Source organism: Macrobrachium nipponense, chromosome 9, assembly GCF_015104395.2.
Source record: "Macrobrachium nipponense isolate FS-2020 chromosome 9, ASM1510439v2, whole genome shotgun sequence".
NCBI lineage: Eukaryota > Metazoa > Arthropoda > Malacostraca > Decapoda > Palaemonidae > Macrobrachium > Macrobrachium nipponense.
The window spans coordinates 107407541-107419280 of NC_061110.1; the positions used below are offsets into that span (position 1 = coordinate 107407541).

An 11740-nucleotide genomic window follows, 5' to 3' on the forward strand; every position below is an offset into this window, starting at 1 on the left:
TACCTTGTTTATAATGTCGCTGATAATAAAGAAGTTTGTTCCCAATTTGAGCTCCTAACAGTTTTCACTTTTTAATTAGTATACACACACACACACACACACACACACACACACACACACACACATATATATATATATATATATATATATATATATATATATATATATATATATATATATATATATATATATATATATATATATATATGTATATATATATATATATATAATAATTTTTTGTCATCCCATTTCCCCTTCTTCTTCTTCTCTTAACGTCCTCTGTTCCTCAAAGGCAAATGTGGTCAGTTTATAGAAGAAAAGTGTCTCACACACACACACACACACACACACACACGTATATATATATATATATATATAATATATATATATATATATATATATATATATATATATATATATATATATGTGTGTGTGTGTGTGTGTGTGTGTGTGTGTGTGTGTGTGTGTGTGTGTGTGAGACACTTTTCTTCTATAAACTGACCACATTTGCCTTTGAGGAACAGAGGACGTTAAGAGAAGAAGAAGAAGGGGAAATGGGATGACAAAAAATTATTAACAGGAGACACTTTTGTTCTAAAAACCTACCTCATTTGCCTAGTTTAGGGCTGCCTCTCATCATTCAGTGAGACGATGATCTGTTATCGTCTACCAGGAAGGAACAAGGCTTCATCATACTATCGAACACTTATATGACAAGAAAAAAGATGTTAAACAAACTAACATTATTGATTTTCAGTCTTTTCTCCTTTAGTTGTGAACGAAAAAGTGTAAAGAAAGTGAAGAAGTAACAGGAATATTCACCTTAGTAGTGAAATCTGATTAACTTCAAAGTAACATAATTTTTAAACATAATGCTAACTTGTGTGAGACTGAATTTATAAAACCTGAAATTTGTGATGAATTCGAAAAAAAAAGACTTGAAAAATTAAAGGACTAATTTTTACACATATATCATCTTGAAAAATTTTGACTTTTGTGATCAGCTCTTTTCGCCTAAAGAAAAAGTTAAAGAATGAGCCCATCGTTCGATACGTCATAAAATCACCTTTTTAATTGGCTGAACAGTTTCAACATCAACATGGGAGAGAGGCTAAGCTGCTCTAAAAGTATAATAATGTGGACCACACAAAACCATAGAGAATGGTCAACTCAGGGTCAAATTTCCTCTGGGCTTAAGCAGGTAGGACCCATCCAAAAATATGTTTAATCCTCCCAAAGATTTACAATCTTAACCATCTTCAAACTTCTTTCTGCATCTTTTCCTTTGGCTTTCTTTCCTTTCTATCTCCCACTACCTTTGTAGAGACTATGTCATCTTTGTTTATACATTTTTCGGACGTTCCTTACATCAGAATTTTTCCGTTGTAGTTTTATTATTATTGTTGGTGTCCGTTTATGAAAAAAATAATGTATTTCTAATTTTTACCTCTAGAAGCATCAAACTAAGTAAGAAGCTCTTCGCTTAGCAGTGCCTGCAGGGAAAATGACATCACCAAATGGTAGTCTGTGACTTGCTGTCCTTTTATCAAGCTTCCCTTTAGGCAGCCAAATTTCTGCTCATGCAAACCGATTAGGTAGTATCGGCTCATGCCTTGGCAGAATATGATCAGTTATTTCTTATCACACACCTATAATGTAATGAATGCATACAGTGCAAATGCCTTCTTTCCTTGCTGTTTATGATTTAGCTGGCGGTATGCCATTACGGGCTCTTGCTCATAGAGCGGCCTGTATTTTTTTCTATATATCAGCCTATATTAGGCTGAAACGGGGTGTGTCTATTTGACTCCCGGAGGCATACCTCGATCAGCCAATCACCCATCGTCATCACATAAATCCCTCCCCTAGAAATGCATGGAGGAATGAATCACAGATGTACAACATTTAACAAAATATTATTTCCGATCGTGTCGTACCCCTATACTGTCCTTAAAACTTATCTTAACTGTACCTTGTACTTGAGAGAACCTACTTTCAATGTAAGTCAACTTTCTTAGAAATGGTTGAGATGGGAAGGCAAACGAGTGAAAGGAACTTTGGGTGACCAATGGTCTAAGGTTTGAGGCTATTTTAGCCCCGCCTCTTCATGCCATTAGAAATAAGACCAGAATGGATAAGAAATTTCAGTTTCGTGTTTTAGCTTAGCAAGTCAGCATATTCGTACGTTTTCTGTCTTCGTCCAAGACTCAGCTGTATCGAAGATCTTGCTGCCTTCCACCGCTGGTAAAGAGGACACATGTGCAAGAATAAGCAGAAATGGACAGAAAAGCGGGTTCTTTCGTATGCGTCACGAAGGTAAGTGAACTTAAAACATTATTTTTTTTCTTCCTACTTTGTTCACTTTGCTTGGTTTGGTGTGCAGCTCTTCACAGGAATGATTCCCACTTGTCTTTTAGTGTTTCTTCACCATTATCATAGCTCCTGCAGAACAGGAGGATCTTTAGTTCCCTTTTGTTGTATAGTCCTGGTGCACAATGTTCAAACGCTCTCTCGCCTTAAAATTTGTTCCAGGTTTCGGATGTTAATACTTCCTGACATAATCTGTGAATCTAATTCTGTTAATATTAGCGGGTAGAATATACATTAATTTAGGTTGGTAGTTTCTGTTGTTTATAAAAACGAGGTAACACCACCTAAAGGAACCGTTTATTCTTCTATGATCCATTTTATTGATGCTGTTAATAAAGAATATCTTATGTAGAGTTTTTTTGAATTATGTTAATTTTCGTTATGCAATGATTTAGCTTCGTTTTTTTTTCGTTTTTATTTGGAAAAATGTTCAACATTTGGGAGGAATAAGTAGTCGTTAGGCATGCAGTTATTTTTCAAATAATTAAAGTGTCTGAGTAAGACGTAATGGTTCCCCAAGTTTTGCTTAACCGTTGTGTTTCAGTTACAGTTTCTAGTTTTCCAGACTTATTTTTAGATTATATAAACATCAAGTTTCTTACTGAAATTCTTCTTTACACCTAGTTAATTTCGGGGCCATTTGCCAAAGGTTCTTATCGTAATTATTGATCGAAAAATAGATTTTTTTTCTAGATTTCCTAAGCTGTTTTTGGAAAATAGTATTGTAGCTTACTCAAATTTCCTTTGCATCTTGCGGCTATTTGCTTTGCTATATTAGTCTGCAATTCTCTATGTGCATGTGTATAGATGCTTTCGCTGATACAAGTTGAAGACATACGCTAAACTTCCTTGATAAAGACATTTCCATTTTAGTTCACTAAGACCACGGACAACGTCATATGCCCCACTCTCCTACATTTATCCGAGAAAAAAAAAATGATCTATAGGTTTATTTTTTCTTAAAAGCATTTCCTCTCAACTACCAGAGTTATTAAGCACATACCTCATACACACACGCTGTTTTAAGCAAACATACACTGGAATCTCTATCTCTAATGTACCAAAATCATAACTAAAGCTCATTTTTTTTCCATTTGGCTTAGCGCCATTTCTGCTTTTCGAGTAGTTAGCTTCACATCTGGAAATTTATTTATCATTTGTTTCCGTCACAGTACATCATTACATCGTTTTTCTTTTCATTTTGTAATGATGAAGATTGAGTTGTGGTGATGCGGTAGCGAGTCTGAGGCGAATCCATTTGATTTTTCATTGGCGCTTGAATGGTACGGAATCCGACTCAATCAATACGGAATAAGTATTTAAAAACAAAACTCATGTCCCCCGAATTCAAGTTATCCTGTTTATCAACAAGAAGATACGTGAGCACTCTTGTGAGAAATCAACATATTTGTCATTAATGTCAATATTATTATTATTGTGTTGTTGTTACTTCCAGTCATCTCATTCTTGTACTATGAATTTTCAGTCGGCTGCATCGCGCAATAATTCTTGCCATGAGAAGGCCAATGAGAGAGAAAATTCTTTATTGTGCACGGCTGCTCTTCTTGGACATACATTCTGTGTCACGATTCTTGTTGACTACAGAGGCGCAGATATAGAAGAAGTAGGATCAGGTATGTCATTTTCATTGTACATCAATAGACGGCTTTCACAAGCCTCTGAAAACTTTATCAGTTTCAATGAGATTACTTGGTCATTTGCAACATCAGGCGTTTATACTTTGACATCTGTTATTTTTCTTTGCAGTTTCAATCCAGGGTAGTCTTATTGCAAGTGGAGTAACTCCCTTATGGTGTGCTAGTAATGTAGGCCACTCCTGGGTAGTTGAATTTCTCCTTTGCAAAGGGGCTAATCCAAATGGCGTTACGAGTTTTCATAGCTCACCGTTGCGATCAGCATGCGCAAATGGCCACTTCTTTGTTGTCAGACTTCTTGTGGAACACGGAGCAGGTGAGTTTTTACTTTATTATTCTTAATATTTTATATAAGCGTTACCATATTCACTTATTTATTACTTGGGCAAATATTCGCTGTAGCTTGCTTAGGTCAAGTGCTACTTTTTGTTTTCTACTGCCATGCACGTATTGTTTATCCAGAGTTCGGAAATATAGTTATACATATTCTTCTATGTTTTTGTTCATTCCCCCAGACATTGAGGCCGCAAATCATCAGGGCATCAATAGTCTGAGGCTCGCTTCCGTCAATGGTCATTTGAAAATCGTGAAGTACCTCTTGGATGCTGGCGCTGATGTGAACAGGAAAGATCTAACAGGAAAAAGCGCACTGCACGCCTCTGCAGATGCAGGTCATCTGGCTGTAACGGAACTTTTGCTGGATCACAAGGCTCGAATGGATGCCGACGACTCAGGTGGGTCTTGTTGAAAATTCTTCGGTTTCAAGTTGAATGTTCTTAGATATTTTTCTTATTCGTATTCAGAACTCATCTTGTCCAGAAATTGACCGACCTAGTTTCCATTGCTTACATGTGCTATGTTGATTGATATTTTATGCTATTTGACTGGTAAATTTGTTCTGTTACAACATAATTCCATCAAATAAAAGGAGCCCATAAAAGCGCCAAAATATATAAAGTACTTACTTTCTATATTTTGGCGTTTTTATGGGCTCCTATTATTAGATTTTATGCTATATATTTTTTTTATTGGTTTAGGAATTCCTAGTTTTAGGTTTTGATTGCAAGATGTAAATCGGTTCCAGTGTTACGAATATTATCTTTTTGAGTGGATTCACGTGATCACTGACAAAATTAAACTGAAGAGCGCCATGGACTCCTTGATTCTCAGCGTTATTTATTCTTTACCAGGATTAACGCCTTTGATTTCTGCGAGCTCTCTTGGTCATATAGACTTGGTGGAGCGTCTGGTAACCAGAGCAGATCTGGTATCTGTGAAAGAGAAAGCCGATGCACTGGAGGTACTGGGCGCTTCCATTTACAATCGGACGGGTGATATAGTTGTTGCTATCTACTACTGGAAAACAGCAATGAGTATGAGGTAAGTTTTCCATGACAGCTCTTATAATTTGCTTAATGACTGATTAATAAGAATTTTTTTTTCATGTGATTCTTAGCACATTAATATTTTTTCTATTCGTTTAAGCTAAATTGCTATATATTACTGGAAAGCAGTAATGAGTATGAGGTAAGTTGTTTATGACAGCTTTTATAATTTGCTCAATGACTGATTAACAACATAAGTTTTTTCATGTGATTTTTAGCACCTTCATATTCCTCTTTTTTTTTTTTTTTCGTTTCTTTAAGGTAAAAGAATCAATATGTTTCCAGGTACGTGGAAGGTGTCTTGATTTATCCGAAAGCTGAGGATAGTTTGTCATCCCCTACACACGAGGAGCTGAGCGAAGTCGTCACTTTGCACCAATTAGAAAATATAGGACTAGATGATGATGCAGTTCAAGAGCAGGCTCTTCTCGTGATGGCAAGGGTTTTAGGCCATGGACACTTGGACACACTGAGGATTATTAGGCGAACAGGGCTTGATTACGCAACTCGCCTTGATTTTAAACGATGCATCAACTTGACTGTTCACGCCATCGATATGCAAAGAAATCATTTAAACCCTCTAGATCATAATAGACTGTTTCACTTCAAGTCATTTATTATATTCTTTAGACAAATGACAAAAACTAAGTACGTCCGTGGAAGCATTTATAAGCCTAAGGAATATTTTGAGGAATTTTTGCTTGCATTTGAAAAATGTATCGAGGAAACAGAGCTCATTATTTGTGAATTAAACTGTACCGGCGTCTATACAGAGAGGAGTCACGTATGCCACCTTGACCAGTTCGTCCATTTAGTCTTGCATTTATTAGTGCCGTTTGTAAGGTTACAGCCCGACATCACTGACCATCAGTGCCACACATTTAAACGGGCACTGCGTAAAATAGTTAAGATGGAGCCTAGAGATTACTTGGGGGCGGCTCTTCTTCAATACTCTTGCTCAAAACACTTTAAAGACATTGACAATTTTATGCAGCCGGTGTCTGCCAGCAACAGGGCAGAAGTCGTAGACCTTCTGTTAGAGACTGGCGCTGATCCTAGTGTCACTGGTCGTGATGGTAACACGCCCCTCCACGAGCTCGCCAAGAATAAAGAGTGTCCCAAAGGTGTGGTAGATGCCCTCTTGTCGGGCGGGGCTCACCTAGACGCAATGAATAGTCAGGGGCAAACTTTTGCATCTTTGAGAGCTTCCCGAGGGCAGCCTGTCTCTCAACTGGTGAATGTTGTTCGTCACACCTCTTTGCAATGCCTGGCTGCAGCGAGCATTCGGAGACATGGGATTCCTTACAAGGATGTCTTGCCTTCCAGACTTGTGAAGTTTGTAGACATGCACTGATGTGGTGTAATTGGTAATATTGGATTTCTGTTACATGATGTACATCATGTATATATAATATATATATAGATATATAATATTATATATATATATATATATTATAATCTATATATATATATATATCATATAATACATACAACATACAAAGCACACACACTATGTTTTGAAATGATATTGACTGTGATTAGTAAGAGTACATATTTATGTATTACCTCGTAGATTTGCTAACATGTACTAATTGTATTTAAATTGCATGTAAACTATGTTATGATCTATATCTTTTTATAGAGCCTCACTCACTATAGAATCTATTGATTTGATAAGGATATCATTATATGGAAGACAATGAAAGAAATGGGATGTCGATATTGTTTCTACTTTGTGTTGATATTGTTTTCTTAAACTGTCTTAAATATAGATCCCCAAACTCGCATTATTGTCTGTTTCTGTTTCCAAGTATAGTCATCTTCCTCTATGAATACACCCAGAAAATAGTCGTTTTGAATTTTTGTAGTTTATATATGGAAACTAAAGCTGGGTGGGTGTTTTTCACGTAAATTGTGAGGGGCAGCTATCACTACGTAGAGTTTTTAATAATTTCTTTTTATCGACTATGGTTTTATGATTTATAGCATAAGAAGCATGCTATGATAATCAAGGTAATACTTGGACCTATCTCCCAGCTTAGGGTAAAATCTAGAAAAATATAAGGCTGGGAATATCTGAATGTCTCGAATGTTACGATGCAGGAAATTTTGCCATGTTATTGCTGCAGTTCCCTTGCTTGTTCATAAATGTTAATGAAGTTTAATACACGCTTTCATTTAGACTTAGATTCAATTTTATTAAGTAGTTTAAATCGTCGTTAGCATACTATTGATATATCGTTCACAAATATTGTTTCATCAACGAGCTTTAATATTTGTATGCATACAGTGAGCCATCGAAAATAACCTAATCAATTTTGATGAGAATATTCCTTAAGTTTAATTTAGATTGATTTTGCTAATTTTCTTTGTACGAAAGAGTATAAATTCATAGAAGAAATTATAAGAGGAGTAGCTCAGTGTTCAAACAATGTACTTCTGCTGTCCTTGTCTTTACACGAGGAGTCATTCAAAACCAGTGGACTTTTTTTAGCTTTTGTCTTATACAGTCTTGATAGAATGAGAGAAGGAAGACTGTGGTCATTATCTGCTTTCATATTTTTCTTGGAAAATTAATTTGGAGATAAAAAGACTGATGCTTTCTTGTCATTGCTGAGCATTGTAAATGTTGACAGGTAGTCATGACTTGTCTTTCCTTTTTAATATATCTTTTATGAGTACAACGAGTATACAAGAGGTTACCTTCACACTTTCTAAAAAAAAAAAAAATTTCCATGATTTATAACTGAAGTCCGCATACACCTGGGACCAAATCGAATTTAATTTTATATTTTAAATTCAATATGATAATGTAAATAAATATTTTGGAATAGACGATATATTTCAATTAGTTCTTGGTGATCAAGAGTTGAAAATAGGTCATTTAGGTGACCCAAGAGAGAAGAAAACTGAATTCGAAGCTCGCCACATAAATCATGAATGTCAGAGAAGCTCCAAGTACCGTTTTGCAACGTGTCAGCCGTCCTAGGAGAGAGGATGGAAAGCCGGGGGCTGGGGGTGGTGGTGAAAAATGGAATGGGAAGAAAAAAAAAAATGATTAGCAAAACTAACCTTTTTTTTAATGTGTGGAATCGCTGTAGTTAATCACCCAATTTTGTGACGAGAATTTCTTTTGTCACTATTTACCAAGGAGAGACAACCGTCCACGTTCCCAAACACTAAAAAAAAAAAGAAAATTTTACACACACACACACATATATATATATATATATATATATATATATATATATATATATATATATATATATATGGATGGGTCTTTACCTGCAATGAGCTATAGCAATTGTAGGTGAGGAGTTTTATCCATAATGTTAATTTGTGTTAGACTGAGAACATAAGACCCGAAAATTGTGTTTAGTTAAGAAAAAATGAAAAATTATACGACTTAATTTCTTCATACATGTGATATCTGGAAAATAATTCCCATTGTGAACAGCGCTGGTTATCAAAAGAGGAATATTAAGAACAAAAGTCATTGTTTGAAGTAACATAAAAAACTTTTTTTTCTTTTATTGGTTGAACAGTTTCATCGAACAGTTTCATCATCATCGTGAGAGTGAAGCTGAACTGTTCCTCGCAAGAACAGTTGTCCGAACAAGAAGGAGGATTCTGGAATCCGCCTTTACCGGTCTACAGGGAATTCAAGATGGCGATGATCCGATTAAGTCATGGCCACAAAGAATGGCCAATTCACGATCTAATCTCTAGACCCTGGGTCTAAGCCGGGGTCTACCCAAGGAGGCTAGATTTGTAGAGATGCCTGACCATATGAATCCTTCACTAATCCGTGGGGGCAGGTCAGACAGCGAGAACGCCGAGAAAGATGGTCAAAAAGTCCTTCGGAAAACATTGGCTCTTACGGGAATAAATGAACTCCTCATCGTTCACTATTTTCTTTCTTTCCTTCTGTTTGTTGTATTTCAAGAAAACACGGAAACTCTTTCTGAGCCATGTACGTTATTTATTTCCGGTTTAAAGATACAACGTAAATGTAAAACAGAATGTCTACCCAGGTAGGTCCCATCGAAGGATAAGTTTAATCCTGCCAAAGTCGTTGTTCCACATCTGCATATTGTTTTGGAAAATGCTGGATTAAAAGGATTGACAAGTCATAAAAGTAGGCTCTGTTTATCCTTTGCTTATTTTGAGAAATGTACTGGCTTGCCCTTTTAAATTTGGTTTCCTTAACTGATTTACCCCAGTTGCCATCTTAACAGTCTTCGTTTTTTCTGTATCTTTTTCTCTTATTTTTTATACTTTGTATTTTTCAGTACCATTGGAGAAGAGGTCTCTCATCTCTGTTTATATATTTTTTCTGGTGCTCCAAATATCAGCAAGTTTCCGTTCTTGGTTCATAAGCTGTCAAAGAAATTGTCATGCACATTTTAATTACTATTTCTCGATAGGAACATCAAATTTGTACTCGTTTTCCTAAAATATAGCAAAGTTTTTTTTCAAGAAAGGATTCATATAGAAATTAATACAAGTTTATATTATTAGCATTGCTTGCTTTAAAATAATTGACTAAACATGCTGTGATAGACATCGAAAAAAATACACTTTCTTATACAAATACAACTGAAGTTACGAATTGATTATGACACAAAACTAAAGAGAAAACAGCTAATACTATAAAAATGTACTACGTGGAATGGTCGGTCCCTGTAATTTCTTTTTGCTTTGCACTGTAACACAATTATTTAACGAAAAATTATTTCTCATGCATTCCCAATATTGTTGCCTCATTAAATATAAAGCTTTAATTAAATATAACTTTTTAAGAGCATACGCAGTGCCATCTGGTTAGTGGTTGCTATCTTATAGCTTATATGTTACCAACAAATGAAAGAATAAATTCTCATGGCTTTTAACTTTCCTTTGCCTGATTTATGGAGTAGTTTGTATTTTATTCGTAAACATATGATTCCATTTACACAATGCTCAAAGTGAACAAGTTATGTTCTGTCAAATACAGTATGACTTATAATATTATCTACTATATATTCTGGCATGGACACCTGTTACGTAGAGAGGAACATCATGTTGGAAGACATACGATGGAAATGGCAGTGCGGGGTAGAAGGAAGAAGGGAAGACCAAGAAAGAGATGGAGTGATTACTGTAGGGGAAGATATGTTATGGAAAGGTATTAACGAGAACGATGCACAGGACAGAAATCGATGGAGACGACTCATTCACAACGGCGACCCCATATAAAAATGGGTTAAAGCTTGGAAGAAGAAGAAGAAGAAGTATATTCTGAGCATATATTCATAATATTTCAATGAAAACACCACCTAACCCACCCACCGTTTTTACTGTTTTGTGTGTGTGTGTGTGTGTGTGCACGCGCGCGCGTGTGTGGCAGAAATTAAGACTTGCGGAAAATATGTAGAAGTGCTATATTGAATCAGCTGATTCAAAGGGAGGTATAGATGGCTCAGCCAATCAGGGCACTCCGTCATGACCTCCAATCGTCTTCCATTACACGAAACCTTCCCCTTAGGAATATGCATGGAGGAACGAATAATTTCTGTACAACATTCAGCAATTTTTCTATTTCTAACAATTTTTCTTTCTTGTGCTTGAAACAGTTCTTAAACAGATATCTTGTCGAGAAGGAATTGACTTTCCTTGCAGGTTAAACATGGCTATAGAAATGGTTGAGATGGGCGGGAAAACGGTTGAAATGACCCTTGTGGCGTTATAGTTTTGGTAGGACAGGATTAAGGCTATCTTAACCCCGCCTATTATCCCCCCCAGCCCTGCCATTATAAATAGGCCAAAATGGGTTATGGAATATCAGTTTCGTGTTTACGCTAAGGATTGTGGCTCGTGGCTTTTTCTTCGTTCGAGAATCAGGAGATCTTAGTGTCTTACCTTTCCACCACTGGTAAAGAGGACACACATACGGGAAGTACTTTACTTGAACCTCCATCAGTGATGAAATAGGCCGAAATGGACGGGAAAATGAGTTCTTTCGAGTGCGTCGCAAACGTAAGTAAATGATGACGTTCATATTTCTTTTCTTCGTGTTTTGCCAAATTTACTATTTCATGAAAATATAGAGCAAAGTAAGAAATTGCGAGTGGAGTTTAATACCTGCTTGCGTAGCTTGTAGATGACCAGCAAACACATGGCATCCAACCAGACCCGTTCCGAGGGAGGGGGTTGGTGTCCGGGTTGGTCTGGAAGTCCATATTTTCGGTGTGAAGTCAAAGTATGTAAAATAACAGCAAATGAAGTAATAGGCATGTTATCGATAACTTAATAAATGAATCAATAAATAACACTGAGGAAATATTCTTG

At 36.1% G+C, this 11740-nt stretch overlaps 1 protein-coding gene across 1 annotated transcript in view; it reads left to right on the plus strand.

Moving 5' to 3' along the window:
• The first annotated feature begins 2277 nt into the window (after positions 1 to 2277).
• LOC135218195 (protein fem-1 homolog CG6966-like) overlaps positions 2278 to 11740 on the plus strand; it is a 10590-nt gene continuing 1127 nt past the window's right edge. The window contains exons 1-8 of the mRNA XM_064254347.1: positions 2278 to 2316; positions 3857 to 4004; positions 4138 to 4341; positions 4541 to 4759; positions 5216 to 5405; positions 5696 to 5846; positions 6405 to 6745; positions 8969 to 9146. Coding sequence (XP_064110417.1) covers positions 2278 to 2316; positions 3857 to 4004; positions 4138 to 4341; positions 4541 to 4759; positions 5216 to 5405; positions 5696 to 5846; positions 6405 to 6745; positions 8969 to 9146 — 1470 coding nt within the window. The remainder of the gene's footprint in view (positions 2317 to 3856; positions 4005 to 4137; positions 4342 to 4540; positions 4760 to 5215; positions 5406 to 5695; positions 5847 to 6404; positions 6746 to 8968; positions 9147 to 11740) is intronic.